At 38.0% G+C, this 24,356-nt stretch overlaps 1 protein-coding gene across 1 annotated transcript in view; it reads left to right on the forward strand.

The window, feature by feature from the left end:
- Positions 1 to 8,644: 8,644 nt before the first annotated feature.
- Positions 8,645 to 24,356, forward strand: part of PPM1E (protein phosphatase, Mg2+/Mn2+ dependent 1E) — a 191,602-nt gene continuing 175,890 nt past the window's right edge. Inside the window, exon 1 of the mRNA XM_045773545.2 lies at positions 8,645 to 9,240. Coding sequence (XP_045629501.2) covers positions 8,789 to 9,240 — 452 coding nt within the window. The 5' untranslated portion in view covers positions 8,645 to 8,788. The remainder of the gene's footprint in view (positions 9,241 to 24,356) is intronic.

Consider the following 24,356-nt stretch of genomic DNA (forward strand, 5'->3'; position numbering starts at 1 on the left):
CAACTGAGCCACCCAGGCGCCCCTATTATTGTGATTTTTATACATCAGTTTCTTTTGAGATTTTTTAGTTAACATCCATCTGTGTAATTAAGGTTGGAACACTCACACTTCTGAACCTCCAAGTTCAAGTTGCTATACTTTGTCATAAATTCATGCAGGTGATTGTCACTATGGTAGTCTTAGAATATTCTTTGATACTCTTCTCTTCAGGAGGTGGGATGTATTTTTTCATCCCCTTTTCTTGAATCTGAGTGGGCCTATTACTGCTTTGACCAATACTGTACCACAGAAGTGATGTTATTGATTTATGACACCATTTATAAAAGGCTATGCACCTTCTGTCATATTTACTGGAACACTCACTCTTAGAACCCTGAGCCATCACGTCAGAAGTCTGACTACCCTAAGGCCATCATGTTGGAGATGTTATGTGTAGGCATTAAAATTGATAGGCTCAGCTAAGCACCCAGTTAACAGCCAGCTTCAACTCTCAGTTTGGCAACACAGTCAAATTAGTATCTTGAAAACAATGTACACGTTAGTCATTTTTCACTCAATTTTTCCAATATAGATGAAAAAAGTATAATTCAAGTGAGTCCCCTTGGACATCTAGTCCATTTGAACCTTCAGATGACTTTATACCCAACCAGCTGCTATCTGACTGCAACCTCATGAGACCTACGAATGAGAACCACCTAGCTGAGCCCAGTCAACTAACAGAGCTGTGAAATATTGTGGGATGGTTTCTGTTTTAGCCATTAGTTTTGAGGTGGTTTGTTACGCAGCAATAGATATCCAGAACAGCCTTTTGTGAGCCTCCCCGGGTAGGTTGCCAGCTCTTTCCAACCTGTGTCTTTAGGCGCTGCCTTAGAATTTCAGATTTTCCTGTACACTGTCTTTCAGCTTTTTCTGTGCATTTTCATTTCCAATGACATCATTCACTTCTGTGTTCTCATGCTCTCCCTATTGCCCAACTGATCTTTCAGCCTTCAATCTCTTCCCTTCAATCTACCCTGCACTGATCTGAAAGAATGTTTATATATCAAATTTTCTTAGAACACAGTTTTTAACACGTTTCTTTCAAATTCAGTATTTTTGTCAAAACTGGGAACAAATTATTGTAATTCCATCTCCCAGTACAGCTTAGATTTAATTTTGACCTTTTCCTAGGCCCATAGGCTTTATACCTTAAAGACTCATGAAATTATTGGCATACATTTCCAGAGATACAAAATTTCAAAATCTTATATAATTTAAAAAGATATTTGAAAAGTAATTTTATACATGAAGGACCCAAGTTTATTTTGCATAAATATTTTGATTGCTGCCTTTGTTCAAATAACTGTTGAACTGTTATTTAGGTACATGGAGGTTCATCAAATCTTAATAGTCCTCAACTTGCAGGATTACTAGAAACCACGTGTGCTATATTGGTGCCAGATATGTCATTTATAGATCACTCTTTCATAAGGCAATAAACGGCTTCATATGCCTAAATCATTTCCTTTCTGGAGAAGATGCATTGTGTCAGCATGGTTACCATGTGTGGTAATTGATAATGTCCGTGCCACATGGCTTACTTCTACCCTTGTCCAACACAGCTATTCTACCACCTATGATTACCATATGTTACAGCACTCTAGGTTAATGGAATCATTTCCATCTTCCCTTCTAGTCACAAATGTCATTATGGCTCAATTCCATTAGATCCACACTCAACAAAGAATAAAGTGTTCGGAACTCTCTGAGCATAGAAGACACCTTTGTGAGGTTTTCATATTTAGTTGCCTGCTTCATTTTTATTTTAAAAAGCAGTTGGATATTTTGAGGAATGCTCCAGAGTGGGTCATGCACATCAGCTGACTAAAAAGAACTTGATCAATATCACTCACAATTCTTGCATGTATTTACTCTAAGTAAATATATAAAGGGAATTAAAGATTAGATGATAATAATAAAAACCACCATAAAGCACTTTTTAGTTTCCTTTGTAAAGTGAAAACTAGTAGCAAAATATTGAAGTGGATTTTTTAAATAGAGTCAATTCATTTTAGAAGAACCATTAATTACAGAAGGAATATACCACGTTAGCCATTTACAGTACCTTCATCAGAAATTGCCGTGAACCCCTGCCTGCTTCCTCTTTCATAAGTATGTCATAGTAAGTTCACAAATAATTTTGGTTCCTCAAAGAACTATGCTAGATAAAAACAAAGATTACTCTCAGGAGTGGTTGAAACGTTAAGAAAAAAGAGGCTGTTTGGGGGACTTCTTTGCTTGTTAAGACCAGTGAAATAGTGCATGTAGGCCTGTTATTACCTGATGTGAATTTTAATTTTGACAGCTTTGGACTGTTGCTGCAATATGACCGATTAGTTAGCAATAGAAAAGGAATAAAAATTAATATGGCAGTCATTTTTGGCAGCAAATGGGGATTATTTTAAAGTTATTGATTTAGAATGAAACAGATGTAGCTAGAGTATATTGTGGAGAAAGGAGGAAGAAATTCTTATTTGAAAACACTTCCATGTGCTCAGTTTTTTCAGTTGTCAGGTATTCTATTGCTCCCTACTGGTCAGTTTGACAACACAACTGAATTAATATCTTAGCAAGTACTTACATATTAGCCCTCCTTCCATTCAATTTTTAAAATATGAATGAAAAATTACACATTCTTATATTTACATTTTAACATTTAAGGCCTGGCCTTAAACATTTTACTAGGTACTAGCTCTGAGATTATATTTATATATTTTATTGTTACTACACTTTTTCAAAAATATAAAAACATTTGTTTTATCATTTGAGATACGGCATCAATTTCAAATTGATAGCTCTTTATAATTAGCAATAATAAAATTGAGGCTTTTCTGGAGATATTTTTTTTTTAAAGATTTTATTTATTTATTTATTTATTTATTTGACAGAGAGAGACTGCCAGTGAGAGAGGGAACACAAGCAGGGGGAGTGGGAGAGGAAGAAGCAGGCTCCAGCGGAGGAGCCTGATGTGGGGCTTGATCCCAGGACACTGGGATCACGCCCTGAGCCGAAGGCAGACGTTTAACGACTGCGCCACCCAGGCGTCCCTGGAAATAATATTTCTATTTTTTGCCTATAAAGAGATAAAACAGGCATACTTTAGAGTAGACAGAATAGTCTACATTTGCATAACCAATAAAATATTAACTGAAGATAAGTTGAGAAATAGATTTTTCTTAGTTACAAGTACCAGTTATTTACCACATGTCAAATATTTTATTAACTTTTAAAAAATTAATAGACTTTATTTTTTGTAGCAGTTTTAGATTTACCAAAAAAAAGGAATGGAAAGGATGGAGAGTTCCCATATATGCACCCCCCCCCAGTTTCTCCAATTATTTAACATCTTCTATTAGGTAGGTACATTTATAATAATTGAGCCAATAATTGAGTCAATTCATTATTAACTAAAGTACATAGTTCACATTAGGGTTCACTGTGTTGTGCATACTGTGGGCTTTAACAAATGGCTAATGTTATATATCCACCATTATCGTACAGAATAGTTTTGCTGCCCTGAAAATCCTGTGTTCTATCTATTCATCCTTTCACACTTCCCTTGAACCCCTGGCAACCTATCAAAACTTTTAATTCTAGGAAATCATTTACTGCTAACTTCAAGTAAGCTCACTGTTCCCAGAAGCAACTTTGAAGATCTAAACTTGCTTTAATGTCCACTTAATCCTTTTGTAGTTATATTATATATATAATCCATTTTATAGTTCTTTAAAGCTGTATTTGTTATTGTATCAATTGAGATCAGTTAAGAAATCAGAGGGAATAGAATACAGGGAATTGGTTATACAAGCGATAGAAGGGCTGAAAAGTCAAAAGGGAAGGCAATACAGTCTTCTTTGGACTGCTATAACAAAAATATCATAAACTGGGTGGCTTACAATCAACAAAAAATATATTTCTCACAGCTTTGGAGGCTGGAAGATCTAAGAGCAGGGTTCTGCCAGATTCAGTGTCTGGTTATAGAAAGCCCTCTTTTTACTGTGTCTCACGTGGTGGAAAGGAAGAAGGGTCTCTCTTGAGCCTCTTTTTTAAGAACACTAATCCTATGATCATGACCTAATCACCTCCTAAAGCCCCACCTACTAATATCGTCACCTTGGGTGTTAGGATTTCAACATATGAATTTTGGGAGAACGCAAATATTGAGTCCATAGCAGGCAAGATTAGCAAGCTAGAAGCCACTACCATCTCTAGGCTGATGGACAAATGGAAGATGATGATGTTTCTGGAGCTCAGAGACCAGTGTCATAGGCAAAAGTTGGAATTTCAATAAACATATTTAGGGGGATCAAAGTTACCAAGGATATACAGCAGGCATTAGAACTGAGACAGGGGATAGGGAATAAATATCATGGTTTTCACCTTTTCTCCCACCTTCCAATTTCCTGCCAATGCCTCCCACTAAGCAAATTTCAGCTGGAAGTCAACTGTCAAGGAACCTGGTGAACATAGCCTGAAAGGTTCAGCTTCCCTGTAATACAGATGGAAGCGGGGAGAAGGAGTGATATGAGAACAAAAAGGACAGGGACTAACACATTAATCAATTCTGTTTAACTTTTTTTTTTTTTTAGATTTTATTTATTTATTTGAGAGTGAGCAATCGAAAGAAAGGAAGGGAGCATGAGTGGGGGAGGAGCAGAGGGAGAGAGAGAAGCAGACTCCCCGCTGAGTAGGGAGCCTGATGTGGGGCTCCATCCCCAGACTCCAGGGTAATGACCTGAGCTGAAGTAAGATGCTTAACCAACTGAGCCACCCAGGTGCCCCTATTCTGTTTAACTTTTAAAATCAACTTTATTGAGGTATAATTTACTTATAATACTGTTACATAAAATGTACATTTTAATACTTTTTTTTTATTAGGCATGGAGCTCAACATGGGGATTGAACTCATGCCTTGAGATCAAGACCTGAGCTGAGATCAAGAGTCAGACACTTGGGATGCCTGGGTGGCTCAGCTGGTTAAGCGTCAGACTTTTGATTTCGGCTCAGGTCATGATCTCAGGGTCCTGGGATTGAGCCCTGTGTTGGGCTCCATGCTCAGTGGGGAGTCTGAGGATTCTTTCTTTTCCTCTGCCCCGGCGCCCCGCACTCTCAAATAAATAAATAAATAAATAGAGACACTTAACTGACTGAGCCACCCAGGTGCCCCACTTTAATAATTGACAAATGAGTATACATATGTGACCACCCAGTCACGATATAGAACATTTTAATCCCCCACCCCCTCCAAGTTCCTTTTTACTCCTTTGCCATGAATCTCCCACACCACCTCAATTGCAAGCCACCACTTTAGCCTGTTCTAGAATTTCATGTAAATGGAATCATATAGTATGTACTCTTTTGTGCCTGGATTTTTTTTCACTCAGCATGTTTTTGAGATTCATCTACTTTGTGTTTATCAGTAATTTCTTTTTACTACTGAGTAGTAGTCCATTGTATGAATACACCACAATTGGTTTATACATTCACCTATTAATGGATATCTGGGTTATTTCCAAGTTTGAGCTATTACGAATAAAACTACTGTGAACATTTATGTACAAGGTTTCTTGTGGTGTGTATGTATATTTGGTGGGCATGTTTTCATTTCTTGTGGGTAAATATCTGGGAGAGGAATTCCTGGGTCATATGATAAGAAACTGCCAAACTCAACAATTCTTTTTTTTTTTTTTTAAGATTTTATTTATTTGACAGAGAGAGAGACAGCCAGCGAGAGAGGGAACACAAGCAGGGGGAGTGGGAGAAGAAGCAGGCTCCCAGCGGAAGAGCCTGACGTGGGGCTCGATTCCAGAACTCCGGGATCACGTCCTGAGCCGAAGGCAGACGCTTAACAACTGAGCCACCCAGGCGCCCCATCAACAATTATTTTTTTAAGATTTTATTTATTTATTTCAGACAGAGAGCGAGTGAGCAAGCATGAGAGTGGGGGAGGGGCAGAGAGAGCAGCAGGCTCCTTGGCTGAGCAGGGAGCCCAATTCGGGGCTCCATCCCAGGACCCTGGGATCATGACCTGAGCTGAAGTCAGACGCTTAACCGACTGAGCCACCCAGGCGCCCCTCAACAATTTTTTAAAACAATTTTATAGATATCATCATTACTGTGAATGTCCATGAAAGGACATTGTGTATTTCCTCCAAAGAGCTAAGGGTTAGAAGGAGAGCAATTCTTATGAAGGAAAAAAAAAACCTCAAAAAATTTAAATACCCTTGGTACATGCACTTTCATAGCTCACTATTTTTTAATAGGTAGTAAGAAAGGGGATTAGGAAAGTGTAGGAGAAAAGGAACTGAAAAGGAAAGTAAAGCAATGCAAAATAATGACTAAAAAGACTTCTTGACAATGGCAAAATCATCCTACACAGCTGCTCTGAGATCCCAGCACTGCTGTCAGCAACCTTCTGGCAAAGCTACTCTGTCAAATGAATGTAATAGGATCCATATTTGTGAAGGAATATCTTTATTAATATAAGCAAACACACCTCTCATTTATAGTAATATAGAGGTGTGGGCTTTTTCTTTTACTCTTAGTAGTAATGTTTCTCCAACATATAACACTTCCCTTTGATATGTGAGTTGAGTCATAAATTAATGTCACAAATAAATGTCATCTAGATGAGGGAGGCAACTACATGACAAAGTAGGAAGGTGTAGCTTGAAATGAATTGTTATAGTTGACAGCCACGTACTCTTGAACTAAATGACATTACGTCAAATTCTGAGATTTTTAAACAGTTGTTGGAAGGTAAAGTTGTGGACATTTAGGTTTGCAGCCTTAAGTTTTGCCAATCTTTTCTAGACATTCTGAAATGGAAATGAACAGGTGGATTGAAAACAAAGACAAACGAGGAGTTTAAAGGCTTTCTTGGCATCTCATAGAAAAGTTGTTCTACACTGGTGATATTTTAAACAAAACACGTATAAATACATTTAGCTTGTCTGGAAACAGACTTATTTATTGGGTCTTTCCATTTACCTTTGAGACAAAAATAAATAGTTATAGAGGACTTATGTGCATTACTCACTATATGCTTTCTATCATGTATTATTTAATCTTGAACTAGGAGAAAGAATGGATGTCTATTTTACATGATGCCATAATGTATATTAGTGAGCTCAACCCACTTAATCTTAAAATAACAGTATCAGGTCAGGGATTTAGAATACAGTATTATATGAAAACAGTTGGCAGGGAGACTCCTTCTTCTTCCATTAATAGCCAACTAGAAATGGTATTTCAGACCCTAAATCTAACTAAAACCCAGAAACAATAAATGGAGAGGATGGGGTGGATAATTTGTGAACATGTTTTTCAAAGTAGAGAAAGAATCACTATGTTTCTGCTGAATTATACGTTGCCATGGACATGGCAGTATGCAGTAATGATGCTATCATCTATACAGCTGTAAAACAACACAGCTTCTTCTCCCAACCCCCTCAGTAAGGCTTGAAAATAATAGGTTTGTGAGTAGTTTGGTAAGAAAATTAGGATCATTTAAAGTCGTTTCAGTTTCAATCTAAGAAAGAAAAGAGGCTTGAGGGATGGGGAAGAAGAGCAAAGAAAATGTACAAAAAGTACATATTATGTAATAAAGTATAATATGTATTATGCAGAGACTACAGAGGGGTGTCTTGGAATGCTGGAAAACTAATGGCTTTGCAGTGAAAAGACCTGGATTTTAGTCCTTGTTGCATCACTTGTGTGTGACCTTGAGCAAAGTCACCATATCTTTATGGCTCAGTTCCCTCATCTACAAAATGGAATCATAGTGATAATGATGTCTTCTACCTTGAGACGTTATTGTAAGGATTAAAGGTATGAAAACAACTTGTAAACTATAAAGCCCTATAAAAATAAGGTTTTATAGACATATTGCAGAAGCAAAGTAGAGTAAAGGAAAAAGGTTCTAGAAGGCTTTGGAGGCTGACAACCTGGGTTCTAATTACAATGCCACGGCTAGTAGCTTTGAAGCCTTGAAGCAGATAGATATTAATCTTGTTTCCTATCTTTGAGAAATGGGGATAACACCATTTTTTTCACTGAATCAAATGAGACAATATATGCAAATGAACCTACCACTTGAAAGGTGTTTGATAACCCTTTCCCCCAAACTATTTATTAAATTAGTGTCATCAACAAAAGGTGTTGACACTGTGGTCTCTTTCAACAAATACCTACATTAAGGCAACGCAGGGACAGATAAGGAAAACTGAGGTAAATCCAATCCAAGTGGGAACCAACAGCTAGACTTGGAGATGGCTTAGTTCACTCTTACTCACTTGAGGCTAGGGTATCCATACAATAAAGATATGCAGAGTTGGAGAGCGGGCGAGTCGAGTGTCCTTTCGACTTCGCGGGCTCGACGGGAGGGACCCTGATATTCTTAATTAGAGCCGGTTGCCATGGCGACAGTCTCTAGGCAGCGTGGGCTGAGCTCTCCGGAGGGCTGGAGGGTGGGCCGCTGCCGGACCCTGAGCGCGCGCCCGCCACTAACTTTCCCTCCAGACCCGAGAGGGGGCGGCGCGCTCCGCCCCCGCCCCCGGGCCGCGCACGTCCGCGCTCGGCAGCGCGCACGCCTGCGGGAGCCCTCTCCAGGCAACCTAGTGCTGATCGCTCGTGCCGGTGCGGCCGTTAACAGCCTTTGCGGGAGCCCGAGGCTCGAGAGCAGCCCCCTCCCCTTCCTGCATTCCCCCCGCCCCCCCACTTCCCGGTCGGCCCTGGGGTATGAGCAACGATGGCCGGCTGTAGCCCTGAGGAGAAAACTTACCGGCGCTTCCTGGAGCTATTCCTGGGCGAGTTTCGCGGACCGTGCGGCGGCGGCGAGCCCGAGCCGGAACCCGAACCCGAGTCGGAGCCCGAGCCCGAACTGGTAGCGGCTGAGGCGGCCGAGGCTTCGGTCGAGGACCCCGGCGAGGAGGTGGCCACTGTAGCCGCGACGGAGGAGGGGGAGCAAGAGCAGGAGCAAGACCCCGAGCCCGAAGAGGAGGCGGTAGAGGAAGAGGCGGTGGCGGCGGCGGAGGGCGAGGAGGAGGAGGCGGCGGCAGCCCGAGGGCAGTCGGCCGTGCCGCCGCCGCAGCCGCAGCTGCCGCCTCTGCCCCCGCTCCCGCGGCCGCTGTCGGAGCGCATCACCCGTGAGGAGGTGGAGGGCGAGAGCCTGGACCTGTGCCTGCAGCAGCTCTACAAATAGTTAAGTAGCGGGGCTTGGCTGGGGGTGGGCCCGCTGTCTCCGCCGCGCCGGCCTCGACGCGGCTCTCTCGGCCCCTCAACTGCTTTCTTTTCCTCTCTAACCCCCTTCATCCGCGCCTCGCGCCGTTGGAAGCGCCCTAGCTGCTCCGATTCGGGCGGTCGCTGCGAGCTGCCCACGCCCGCCTCGGCCCCTGCGCCTCCTGCCTGACCCGGGAGCCGCCCCCGGCGCCCTCCCGCCGGCCCCGGCCCCTTCTTCCCGTTGTACTTCGGCCGCCCACTTCTTGCTCCACTTGACAAACACCCTTTTCCCTTCGTGCTTCGGGAGGTCCTTTCTTCCAGTCTTACGAGCTCCCTCTTCTTACCAGCTCCCTTCTTCCTCTTGGAGGTTTCCTCCCACCCGGGTCTGTCTTTTCCCAGTCTGAGTCCCCTGTTGTTTGGCGGCGAGACGCGACTCCTTTCTAGGCTGAGCTGCGAGGTGCCTCCTGCGTAACCGCAACAACAATGATAATAATACCGGCCTTATAGCCACAGGAGGAGAGACTGGAGTAGATATTCCTTAGGCTCTCAGTGTTGAAAGTGAAGAGGTCTTTAGATGGCTTAATCCACGGAAGCCGAGTATCTTAGTTTAAAGATATTTGATAACTCATCATTGAGAGAGATGGGAAGGAATTGAGAGGGAAGGGTAAGCACGTTTTTACGAGCGAGTCTTCAGGTGAAAGACACAGAATCGGAATTCGTTAAAGTGGAAACGTCTGGGTGGTTTGATGAAATTGCAGTTAGGTGCAGTATTTTCAGTCCATTAAGTAGATGGGGTAGGGGAGAGAAAGCAGATGGCTTAGCCACACAGATGAAAGTCTAAAATAGAAAGGTCAAGGCTTTGCCTTTCATCCCAGTTCTGGTTTTTATGGGCTTGAAATAGAAACGGTTTACAATTGCGTTTCATTCTAAATGGAATTGTTCTGAAATGACCGAGGAGAATACTGATAAGTCTCTGAAAATATTGGTGAAAATCTGAGAGTCTCTTGGCATTTTGCTGATAGTTGTATTGAAAGGTGTTACTCTGGCCCCCCAAAAAGTTTACTGCTGCAAGATTCGTTGCAATTAAGTTCAAAGCCTGACCTAAAAGAAGGGCCTGGAAAGTAAATGTCAAGTCTTCATTCAATCTGACAGACACCTGATCAACTCATTCTTCCAGTTAAAGCAGAAGCTTATCAATAGGGGGAAAGCCTTTAATCTATACGCTGGAGAAGAGGACTGTGTCGATGTCCTACACTTAATAAGCTATTTAAAATTTAATTTTGAAATACTATCCGATTACCAAAGTAATACTTTCTGGGAAATATAAAAAATAAAATGGCGTGTTATACCACCACCAGGGATAAACAGTATTAACATTTTAGAGTATTTCTTCCTAGTGTTTGTAAACTATCAGAGAAAAAGGCTTATGAAATGTCCTTTTTAAATACTAAATAAAGACACTTAAAACTTCCTGCTTAAAATAAAATGGAAATGTTTACCAAAGTGAAGGAATTTATCTCAGCATCAGACTAATTATATTTTGGTAGTTCTTACCTTTACAAATGCAGTGACAATTAAAGAAACACATTTAAACATTAGAGAAGGTTCATTAAAAAGAGTCATTAGTTTTGAACAACCATGAACATTTGCCATTCAAGGTTTTTTTAAAGATGGGATCTATATAAAGATAAGATGGTAAGTAGATGTGTTTTTCTATATGGAAAGGAAGCAAGATTAATTTCAATATACGTAAAACTAGAAAAAATATTCAAATGATAAAATGGCCATTTGAAAACAGAAGTTTGGATTTGCAGTAAAACTAGCAAAGTTAGAAAATATTATTTCACCTTAAATCAGAGATTTCATCGTTTTTACTGTGTTTTGTGCAAAAGCTATTAGCCTGTTTTTATTCAGATATAAAATGGCTGGCTTGTTTATGTAAATTATCTTTAAGCTCCTTAACAGATTTAAAAAAGCAAAGAAAACCTTCACTGTGTAAAAAATATATTTTTAAATTAACACTTATGATTTTCTTTAATAAATAAAAAATAATTAAATCAGTTAGTCACCAGAGTCAATACTGAAAGACACTGTAGAGGTAGATCTGTTTTCTGTCTCAGCAGTTTATTTTACAGATGAGAAAAGTGGATCTAAATTCAGATATGACAAATTATGTACAAGTAATTCTGACATTTCTCAAAATAATCTCTGAACCTCAAAATTCTCCTTTACATATATGAAATGATGCGTCCTCAAAATTCTTAGGAACTATTTTGAAATGATTTTGATTAGAAATATGGTGAAATTGCTTATTTGGGGAAGGTGATTTTTTTACCCCAAAATATTTTCTCAAATAACCACTCACTCTTTATCTTGGAAATCTGTAATATACTTCAAAAACTCTGTCATACTTGTCAAATGGTGCTGAAATTCTTAAATAGAATTACTGGAACTATATATTCACCAATTTGATAATTGGGACTAGTGTAAGAAGAAAATAACACTGCATTTAATACCAGTTTTGTAAGTCTCTAGTGTGTATTTTCTGTCAGGATTTTAGAAATATACAATATGTAGCTGCTAAACAAACAGATTCTCTGAAGAAAAGAAAGGTGCTTATCTTCTGATTACTGTTTTATGTATACACTGGTTGAAAATTAAAACATAGTGAATGTTTTTCTCAATATTTTGCTTCTCAAGAATTTTATAATAGGAACAGCAGATATAGTTAACATCCTTCATTTTGGTAAACTCAAAGTCAGGACTAACTTGAGATAAGCAGTTACTTAGATAAGTAAAGGATCAAGATTTAAATGGACAAAATACAGTTATAATTAGCAACTTAAAAATTGTTCAGAGTAGTATTTGAGATAAAGCTTTTGCATTCAAAATGGGAAATATGTACTTACATATTTCTCTACTAGATAAAAAAACATGTAACATTTTGAAAGAACAAGAACAACAATTTGAAAACTCATCTCCTTGAATGAGAAAGACCGCTACTGTGGACTATAAATACCTTCTTAAGGAAGGTATTTCCTTGAACATTTAAACACTTTTTTTGTTTGTTTATTAAATGTTAAGAATCAATAAATGCATGAAATATTTTAGAACTGTTTTACTGAATTGATCTATTGCCAATAAAAAGCTCCCAATAATTTAGAACCTTCAGCTGCTAATATAAAAGGATCTGTTTTACTTTAAGTTTAAATATCCCCCAAGAGGTTAAAATAAATATCTTCTAGTGACGTAGTATTAGGCTTTCTGAGGTTAATGAGAGAATCTCTTTGAAAAGATAGAAGAGAGATATTTTATAACTTTGAAATAATTTGCAAATAAAAGTTTATAACTGATCTTATAGCAGATGTGAATATGAGGCTACATGCATAGGTTACATGGGTCAATACTGTGCATATTATTTGTCTATACTATACTGGAGATAAATCTATTTGTTTTAACCCAGAAGAAACACCTACTCTGAAGTCTTTACTAGAGCTCTATGTCATTACGTTTTTAGAGCAATTGTTTCCTTAGTTATTCATTTAGTCTTGGTTGGTCTTCTTGAGGGGGAGACAGGTATTCCAGCAGCCGGGTGAATTTAAGTAGTTCCAGATAGTGTTGAGGGGTGGGAGGTACTTTTAAAATTGCTTGGAAAAGAAAATCTTTGGTTTTAGGCACTAATAATTCAGTTATATTGAATTACGTCAATCATTAGTAAGTTTGAAATAGGTCAGAAAATGATTAAACTTTGTCTCACTTTTACGTATATAAATAGAAAAATACATGGATGCAAGTTTTAAAATATTGTTCATTTAAAACCACCTTTTTTCTTAGTACATAATGTTCACTATAAGAAGTGGAGAAAATTTTCATTAGCAGAAAGAAGAAAAAGAATTTCAAGCATTCATTGTTAACCATAGTTTTCAGGTTTTATTCCTGTTTCTCAGGCTGCTGCTTTTCTGTGAATTTTTATAGTACTCTACCGTCCCTTTAATATTGATGTTTCATCCTTAGTCTTTTCAACTCTGGTGACTTATTTGTTTGTAGTCAATATCAATTTCTCCCATGACTTTGGTTATTTGTTATTATGCTTGTGGTTCCCAACTCTATCTCCATCTCTGCTTTGACTGCTAATGGAACAGCTTTACCTAAATATCTAAAAGGCTTCTCAAACTGTTCACCTAATTCAATCTTCCAGCTCCCTCTGTCTCCCCCAGAAGAAGCAAAACTAAAACCTGATTCTCTTTCTGGTGGGTCCATTCCTGATTTCTCTCTTACCCCTCACATGCAATTAATTTTGCCTTGTTAATATCTCATAGTTCTGTCCCTCTCCATTCCCACTGTCATTGTCATCTTTTGCCAGTCTTACTCTTCTCTAATATAGTCTCCCCGGTATAGCCAAAGCGATTTCTTTGGAATCTAGATTATGTAGATTGTCTAATTGTCAGCTACTACTTAAACATTTTTACTCTTTTCCCAGAGTTAGCCAAACTGCGAGTTTAAAGGCACAATCCTCCAGACTACCAAGTCCGCCCAAGCCTTCTGACCCCAGCTGCAAGGAGTTAGGGTCCAACTACAAAGAGGGAAAAGTCCACACAAGACCACCCTCACTTGTGACATCAACTGTAAGTTTAGGGGTTTCTCAAAACCACTCCCAGATTTGACAATTCACTAGAAAGACTCACAGAACTCCCTGAAGGCTATTATAATGATGGATATTGTTCATTTTAGGGAAAAGATACAAATTTGAATCAGCCAAAGGAAGACATGCATGGGCACAAATGTGAAACTTCCATTGTCTTCAGCTTTGAAGACAATGCTCCCCTCCCCAGGATTGATGTAATACACATAGAGTATTCCAGCCCAAGAAGCTCACCTGAGTTTCAGTGTTCAGAGTTTTTATTGAGACTTATTGATTGATTGGTTGAACTGGAGGTCAGGCTGATACCATGTGGTCCAAGGGGCTTACCATATATAACACTCCTATTACTCCAGAAATTCCAGGGTTTAAAGGTTACCTTCCAGGAGCCAGGGACAAAGGTCAGACCTCTCTTTGGGCAAGACCAAATTCTTTACTGTATACCTTCATCACTTATCTCTCCATTGCCCTTCAAATAAAATCCAAAGAATGCTTTATAATCTTATCCCGTCAGCCTCATCTCTGAATTACTGAACACCTACTCAATCCTACCTCTACAGCTGTAGAAACTACACTTCAGCTATTTTAGACTACTAATACACTAGTTTGTACCGCGTTTGCTCTTACCTCTGCATCTTTGAATATAACACACTATTCCTTCTGCTTGGAATACCATGCTTCCTCACCCCCAGCCTGCTCTATCCAATCTCTTTCTTACCCATTCTTTAGGTCTCCATTTAAGAACACTTTGTTCACCATACCCACAGTCATGAGTTAAGTGTCTCTTCCATGTGCCCCTCTAGAAACGCAGTGATTATTCCCCTTGTAGCACTTGTTTTGATTGATTTGTTATTTTTTTTGTCAACAAATATATATCTTTTACTAGAGCAGTGGTCTTCAGAGTGAGGTATACCCAAAATAATCCATTGGGGCAAAAGAAGAAAATATTAAAATCTATTTTCATACAAAATATACAAAATATGAAATTGTATACAGAATATGAAATTAGGAACAATTAATATTTGATGTGTTGATTGAGATTGGCAGTTCTGTATGACGGTTGATTTCATGTCGAGCGTGGTACATAACACTGATGAAATGCAAGTTTCACAGGTTAGAAAAGTCAACTGTGGTACCCTCCCTCCAACTTTCAGAACACTATGAAGTATTGCAGTTTACCTGCACTAATGGATTTATTGATTATATTTCCTGGTTTTAACAACATTAATCTTCACAAAATGGATATTTGGCTTTAAAAATTCCTGTAAAGAAATGGCAGATTGAATATAATATTTGTAAGCATAAGAAACAACAAAACTTGAGAGCCTATGCTTCCCCCATATTTAGTTACATTAAATTTTTTAATTTTTATTTTTTAATTATTTTTTCCCACCCCTATGTTAGATTTTTTTAAAAAGATAATACAATCTTATCTGATTAGAAACCAACAAAAATGGATTTATTAAGTAGATTATGTGAAATAATGAAATACAGGTTAGTCAAAGAAATACTACTAATGAGGGGTGCCTGGCTGGCTCAGTCAGTAGAGCATGTGACTCTTAATCTCAGGGTCATGAGTTCAAGCCCCACATTGGACATGGAGCTTACTTTAAAAAAAAAAATAGCAAAGAAATATTACTGGTGAGAGTTGTGTATGTTCAAATGTGCAGGTGTGTATGCATGGGTGTGTATGTATTAATTTATAAATATCTGCATACATATGCATACATACATGTGTGTGCGTGTGTATGTGTATGCATGGTTCTCCAAATATTTTGGTAGGGTGCCTGAACAAGTGTTTGGAGGCAATTGCATTAGATTATTAGCTACACATTTGCTATCATGTTCCTAAGTTAATAATGAGTGGTCCACAGACGACACACAAAAAAATATTTGCTGATCCAGTGAATGAGCTGAGATTTTTAAAAAAGATAGTTCTAAAAATAAATACATATAGTTCTTACTATTTATTTTAATTTTTACTTTTTTAAAGATTTTATTTATTTGACAGAGAGATTGAGCACAAGCAGGGGGAGCAGCTAGCAGAGGCAGAGGGAGAGGGAGAAGTAGGTTCCCGCTGAGCAAGGAGCCTGAAACAGGGCTCCATCTCAGGACTCTCGGATCATGACCTGAGCCGAAGGCAGTCGCTTAACCAACTGAGCTACCCAGATGCCCCTAGTTCTTACGATTTTGAACTGCTTCTAAAAAAACTTAGTGCAAAAATTTTAAAAACTTAATAAATTTTGATATGTTAAAACTTTTTATTACAGAAAATTTAAAGTATATAAAAAATAAAATAGTGCACTTATTACCCAGCCTTAACAATGATCAGTTTGTGGCCAATCTTGTTTCATCCTTACCTCCAGACATCTCACCCCACCTCCCATTATAGCCTATGTAATTTTAAAATGAATACTCAGTAATTTAATCACAATTCTGTTGGACATTTTAGGTGTTACCAATTTTTGGTTACTCTAAGAATAGTGTGATGTTCATAATTTGAACAAACTTTAATTTCCTTAGAGTGTATTTCTGGTGTTGGGTCTCTGTTAAAAGATATTTACATATTTAAGGCTCTTGATATATAGTTTTAAAATGTCCTCTAGGGTTTTACTTGTATACTAAGCAGATATGTATAAGAAAAAGATTTTTAGTACTATGAAATAATTTAAACATTTACAAAATAGAATAATAAAACAAAATCCAGTTTCAACAAATGATCATAATTAGGATTATTTTAAGGAAATAAAAGATTTCATATGGAATTGAAGGCTTTGTTTTCACACTCTTCTCTGAACCCATTCCCTTTTTTTCCCAGAGGTAATCTGGGAATTCTTGGAATGTATCCTCCTTGGAATGTATTTTTACTGCACGTGCATTTGTATGGTCTCAATATATGGTGGGCTTTTTAATTTGTTTTTGGTTTTGTAACTAGCTATCTTGAAAAAATTTCATGTTATATACAGATCTGGGTTTCTTTTTTTTTTCATTTTAGGTACTATATAGCATTCCATTGTCTGATTGTACTATGACTTATTTATCCAATCTGTTGACAGACATTTGGGTTGTTTCTAATTTTTGTGTATTATACACTATATTAGTTTAATACTAGTTGCTCTAATGGGTAAGTCCTGAAATCTCAAAAGCTTAACATAGTGTTCATTTCTTGCTCACAGAGTAACTTTCAGTGGAGAAGAAAGGGCTGTGTTCTCTAGAGTGATTATTGGATCCAGGTTAATAGAGGGTATGTCACCTTCAACCTGTGGTTTCCAAGGTTGCTTTATGCATCAACATTCATCCAGCAAACACATCAATAGAGAACGGTTTGGAGGTTTTTAGCAGCCAGTCTTTAGAGCGGGCAAATATTCTTTTCACTTTCCATTGACTAGAATGCAAGTCATGTTGGCACCACCTGTGGTCTATATTTCACAGCAAATAGGACTGAGAACAACTCTACACTATGGAAAAAAAGAACATAAAATGGTGGTGGAGAAGCTGACATTCTCTGCCCTACAAATAATTCTGCAGTTTGGATATGTCTCCTTGTGCATATTCATAGATTTCTTTGGTACGTACCTAAAAGTGGAATTGTCAGATTGAAGTTACATACACTTACTTTGTTAGATATTGCCAGATTACTTTGTCCAACTTCATTGTATGAGAGGTTTGGTTTGTCCATGTTCTCGCTAATTGAAGAGGACACTTGCCTAAAAGTCTAGACCAATGCTTTCCAATAGGAGTATAACTGAACCACATATATAATTGAAAATTTTCAGTTAACCATATTTTAAATTGAGAAGAGGTGAATTTAGTTTTAATAATTTATTTAACCCACGGGGCACCTGGGTGGCTCAGTCGTTAAGCTGTCTGCCTTTGGCTCAGGGCATGATCCCAGAGTCCTGGGATCGAGCCCCACGTCAGGCTCCCTGCTCCGCTGGGAGCCTGCTTCATCCTCTCCCACTCCCCCTGTTTATGTTCCCTCTCTCGCTGGCTGTCTGTCTCTCTGTCAAATAAATAAAAAATCTTAAAAAAAAATTTAACCCAATATATCCAAATATTATATATCAAAATACATTACCATTTAAACATGTAATCAATATTAAAATATTGAGTTATGTTAAATTTTTATACCAAGTTTTCAAAATCCTGTTTATCTTTTACACTTCTAGCACATCTCACTTTGAAATGTCACACTTCAAATAGAACTGTAAGAAAGAAAGTTTTTGTTATTAAGTCTAAACCTGTGCCATTCAATATAGTAGCCACTAGTCTCTTTAATTCTTTAACACATTTCTGACATTTAATTTCAAAGTCATATTTAAATGGAGGAATAGCAAGCTGAACTTATTTTTCCTACATTTCTTTCTATGACAAGAGAATACTCTGATTCAGATTTCAATGAGCAAATTGTTAACTTCTCCTCAGAGTATACAGGGGGATAGTTTTCTGTTAGTCTTCTATTGTTGTGTAATGCGTTACCAGAACTTAGTGGCTTAAAACAACACCCATTATTATCTTACAATTCCGTAGGTCAGAAGTCCAGGAATGTTCAGCTGGGTTCTCTGCTTAAGGTCTCACGTCAAGACAAAAGTGTTGGCCAGACTGGACTTATCCAGAAGCTCAGTGGAAGACTCCACTTCCCAAGCCTATCCAGGCTGTTAACAGATCGAGATCCTTTTAAAAGATCTGAAGTCCTTATTTCCTTGTTGGCTGTCAGGTGGGGGGCTGATTATCATTCCTAGAAGCCACCCATATTCCTTCTCACATGGCCCTCTTCATCTTTTTTTTTTTTTTTAGGTTTGTTTATTTATTTATTTAGATTTTATTTATTTATTTGTCAGAGATAGCACAAGCAGGGGGAGCGGAAGGCAGAGGGAGAAGCAGGCTCCCTGCTGAGCAAGGAGCCCAGTTCGAGACTCGATCCCACGACCCTGGGATCATGACCTGAGCCTAAGGCAGCCGCCCAACCGACGTCCCCCCTCTTCATCTTCAAACCATTAATGGCACATCAAGTCCTCATGCTTCAAATTTCTCTGGCTTCTCTTGCTGCCAGCCAGAGAAAGCTCTCTGCTTTTAAGTACTCGTGATTAGATCAGGTCCACTGAGATAATCTGTTTTAAGATCAACTTGTCATATAATATAGCACAATCACAGGAGTGATATTTCATTAGTATCCACAGATTTTTTTTAATTTTAATTTTTTAATTTTTATTTTTTTTAGAGGGAACACAAGCAGGGGGGGAGAGGAAGAAGCAGGCTTATAGCGGAGGAGCCTGATGTGGGGCTCGATCCCATAATGCCGGGATCACGCCCTGAGCTGAAGGCAGATGCTTAACGGCTGCGCCACCCAGGCGCCCCGGTATCCACAGATTTTTAACGTGGTTAGAGTGGGGAATCTTTGGGGGACCATTTTAGTAATTCTTCATACCACAGTAGAGAAGCAAGATGGCAGAACATTTTAATTATTTTGTTTAAAGGTCTTTTAATTCCACTTCTAAATGAAAGCAAAATACTTTACCCATTTCTTTTTATCCCCATTTCCACAGACCTGGTTCAAGTTTTCATCAGCTCTTGGCTGGCAGTAGCATTACTCTAAACTGCTGTTTCTTCTTCTGCATTTCCCTCCCTTCAATCAGTTTTCCTTATAGCAGTTGTCTGGCCTCATCTTGCCCCACCTCTGCTTGTGCTCAGTAATTATGTTTCAATCACAGTGGTCTTCATTTACTTCCCAGAATCTGCCATGCTCTGTGCTAAGGGCCTCTGTACTTCTGGTTCTTTTTTTTGTCTAAGCAACTTTTCCCTTTCACTCCAACTACCCAACTCAACCATTAGGTTTTAAGTATCTTTTCTTCATAGAGCTGTTTCCTTACCTGTGGTCTAAATTAAGACTTACTTTTGGTTTTCATAGCATCCTCTACTTTTTCTTTATATCCATTTATCACAATTTAATCATATCTATATATATATAGATACAGATATATATAGATATATACAGACATGCATGCATTAGTTGTTTAATGTGTCTTCTCCAGACTGAGGGCAACAGATAAAGAATGTTTTGTTGCTCTTTGTGTATTCAGCGTGTAGTACAAGTCCTGGCCCATAGTAGGCGGTTATTATTTGAATAAATGAACGAATCGTTAATTTTTTCTCTGCTCAATCTACCAGATTGTTTCCTTTCCAGATTTTTATAGGCCTATTCTCATTTCCTTCTTTCTCTTTGTTATTACTTTCTTTTTCTCTCCTCTGAATGGCAGAGGAGCTTGGCTTCATATTTTGTTATTTTTAGTATGTTTGTTAACATTTTCAACTAGCTGCAGAAATATGTTTACGGTTCTCATTATTAACACTCCACAACTTTGTAAATGAACATTTTCAGGGGCTTAAAAGAGTTTTCATTTAAATTCTTTGAGAATATTGTTCACATGACAAGTTTGAAGAAGAAGAATACTATGTAGAGAATAATGAGCTAGTTAAAAGGTTGAGAGAATTCTTTTTTTTTTTTTTTTATAAAGATTTTATTTATTTATGTGACAGAGAGACAGCCAGCGAGAGAGGGAACACAGCAGGGGGAGTGGGAGAGGAAGAAGCAGGCTCATAGCGGAAGAGCCTGATGTGGGACTCGATCCCGGATCGCCAGGATCACGCCCTGAGCCGAAGGCAGACGCTTTAACGACTGCGCTACCCAGGCGCCCCGGTTGAGAGAATTCTTAATTTCTTGTGTGTGTTTTTTTTTTAAGATTTTATTTATTTATTTGACAGAGAGAGAGACAGCCAGCGAGAGAGGGAACACAGGCAGGGGGAGTGGGAGAGGAAGAAGCAGACTCCCAGCAGAGGACACTGATGTAGGGCTGGATCCCAGGACTCTCGGATCACGCCTTGAGCCGAAGGCAGACGTTTAACGACTGAGCCACCCAGGCGCCCCTCCTTGTGTGTATTTTCACTTAAGACTTTACCTTCTGGTATATAGCCCTAAGGAAGACCAGTCCATTACTTCTTATCTTAGTTTAAGTCATCAAAGAAAAGAATCAAAGACCAGTCTGCTGGTTAGAAATATCAAACATAATATTTTCCTGGTGACTTGATTCCATAATGATGTGTATATATATATAATACTATATATATTCCATAACGATGTGTATATATATATATATATATATACATATATATACATATATATATATATATATATATATATATATATAGTATTTATAAAGTTGTGTTTGAGGTATGTGATACATAAAATTCTTTCTTAGGCCAAAACTCTAGAGGGCAAGAATCATGTTGCAAACATGTTCTTAATTGAACCTAGCAAGTTATTACATAAATATGAGAGGTGACAGTCATTAAATCAGGCTATCACTGATTCTGCAGTAAAAATGACCTCTGAAGTTTTGGGATTTGATTTCTGGCAATTGTGAATATTTATCAGTTCATAGAGCCTGGTTTAAGGCAGCTTATAAATATAGTCTCTACTATTACTTGGATTTGTCATATGCACAATCTTCGTATATACTGTTAGAAGAATAAAAATATCTTCAACTTTTTAAGGTCATGGAAAGTTAACTGTGCATTTAGAAACAATTTTCTGTCTTTTAAAACAGATAAATATGAATTTGCATTTAAATGTTCTTTGCCAGGATATTCTCTAATCTTTGATTGATAAATATAAATATCTTTCTATAAGACTTAGTTAACAATGTAAACCTGCAGAGAATCAGCATTATCTGCACCTGAAATAATTGTGGAACTAGTAGTAGTTATAAGCCACTGCTGTTTCTGTTGTTGCTACTACATTTGTTGAGAGCTTGTCCAAGCACTGTTTTATTTGATATTAGGTTCTATTATTAGCCCATTTTGCAGATGTGAAAGCCAAGGTGCAGAAAGTTTAAAGAACTTTCTCAAGTTTCCACCATTAGTGTTGTCACTAGGACGTGAATCAGGCAGACTGACTTGAGAGGTTAAAGCTTTGAAGTTCATTTTGTGATTTTCATGCTATGTTACAAACATATTTCTATAGGGAAGAATCTCAGTGAAGATACAATTCAGTTGCTTGAATTTTGTCTACTTCTGTTGCTTAGTTCAGGCTCTCTCTCTCTTTTTTTTTAAAGAGAGAGCAAGAGCCTGGGGAGGGGCAGAGGGAGAGAGAAAATCTTTTTCTTTTTCTTTTTTTTAAAAGATTTTATTTATTTATTTGACAGAGAGAGAGACAGCCAGCAAGAGAGGGAGCACAAGCAGGGGGAGTGGGAGAGGAAGAAGCAGGCTCCCAGCGGAGGAGCCTGATGTGGGGCTCCATCCCAGAACGCCAGGATCACGCCCTGAGCCGAAGGCAGACGCTTAACGACTGAGCCACCCAGGCGCCCCAGGAGAGGGAAAATCTTAAGCAGGTTTCATGCTCAATGGAGAGTCCAAAGCGGGCTCAGTCTCACGACCCCAAGATCATGACCTGAGCTGAAATCAAGAGTCCGACGCTTAACCAACTGAGCCACCCAGGCACCCCTTAGTTCAGGCTCTTATCGCTTCTTGTCTTGATTACTTTAGTAGCCTCCCAACCATTAGTCTCTTCCCTCTAGTCTAGCCTCACTGGATTTTCTAGCACAATTGAATTCACTGCATTTCTCTAAAGATATATTATTTCTTGCCTGTCTGCCTTTGTAGGTGCTGTTTCTTCTTCATAGGACATCTACTTTGCTGGGTAACTATAAACCTCCCTTTTGAGGGAGAAAGGGTAGTTGGAATTTTATTTCACCTTTGACCTAAAAAGCCCATCTTGCTAAGGTTTTACCTATAAATAAAGGGCAGTCTAGATTTTTGCATTTAGGGCATCTGGGTGGCTGACTTGGTTAAGTGTCTGCCTTCGGCTCAGGTCATGATCCCAGAATCCTGGGATTGACCCCGCATCAGGCTCCCTGCTAAGCAGGGAGCCTGCTTCTCCCTCTGCCTGGCGCTCTCCCTTCGAGTGCTCTCTCTCTGTGTCAAATAAAATAAATAAAATCTGTAAAAAAATTTTTTAAATATTTTTTAAAATAATTTTTTATTATGTTATGTTAGTCACCATACAGTATATCCTTAGTTTTTGATGCAGTGTTCCATGATTCATTATTTGCATGTAACACCCAGTGCACCATGCAATATGTACCCTCCTTAATACCCATCACCGGCCTATCCCAGTAAAAATTTTTTTTGCATTTAATATTTTCCGGAACTCTTGCTTCTAATGAAAGAAAAGACTAACCATTAGTGCTGCTTATTAAAAATATAACTTAGTGTATAGTTCATAACAATGGCAAACAGACATATCACTATTCACTCACTAAGGTGCCTGGAGATATTTTTTTCCCATTTTGTACTTGACTAATCCTGCCAGTCTTTTCAGATCTTTCAATTTCATTATTAATTATTGAAGTAGCCAAGGACACCTATTTATGTAAGTTTATTTAGATAAACCTATACAGTTTTAATGCCTAATGTAGTAGTCATCCACTCAATATAGTATTTCTTTTGGAAAGAAATTTTAAAAAAATTCTTTTAATTAAAAAGAAATATTTTTGCTCAGTATGCAGTCTGTATTAATGTCATATATTCAGCACGTGATCTTCTAACAAGCCAGTGAAGTACATGCTAGTCATTAATAAGCAGTGGATTATAAATTAACAGAAAGCAGTGATCACTTGTATTGTAGAAGTGTCATGGATTACAGTTGCATGGGGCCGTATGCTGTAACATGGTTTTGGAATCATTATCATTGTAAAATCATTATTCTTTTGCATAATGCATTAAAAAATGGCTCAAAGTAAAGCTTGTCCTTCAGAATCAGAACACCATGTTATATATTAAAATATCAGTTTATATTTAACACATAATACTAAAAAATAAAACTATCTTTGACTGAAGGAAAGGAGGAGGAAATAGGACAAATGATATATCAGCTTCTAGTGTAGTTCTGTAAAAATGTATTGAAGTTAAAATATTTTGAAGATCAAATATGAAAGCATTTTCTCAGAAGGAGTTCTTATAAATACTCTTATTCGCCAACTAATTAAACATTAAATGGAAAAGTCCATTAAATATTACATTAACTAATTAGTATATCTTTATATTCTTACATAGGTTAAAATTACCAAGCCATGAAACTGAGTTTCTTCTCATTTCCCAAAGGACTATAAAGGGCAATTTTAATTAAGCTTTGCTATGTTAAGAATTTCCTTGGTTTTAAAAAGTGATTTATTATAACTTTTCTTAAGTGGTTGTCTAAATAAAGATAGCCTTACGTGTGGCTTGGTAATTTTATGGTTACTATATACCCAAAAATTATGTGTATTCGGTTCCCGAGGCATATATGACCAGCAATATTCAAGCAAGGTATTGAATCATTTAGTATTTTCTAATATGTATAAGTAACAGTAAATCCTAAAAACAATATGATTAGAGTTAAAAACAGTATCCTTTTTTGAAGCTG

The sequence above is a fragment of the Ursus americanus genome, chromosome 23, assembly GCF_024610735.1.
Source record: "Ursus americanus isolate L20-20 chromosome 23, mUrsAme1.1.p, whole genome shotgun sequence".
In the NCBI taxonomy this organism is placed as follows: Eukaryota; Metazoa; Chordata; class Mammalia; order Carnivora; family Ursidae; genus Ursus; species Ursus americanus.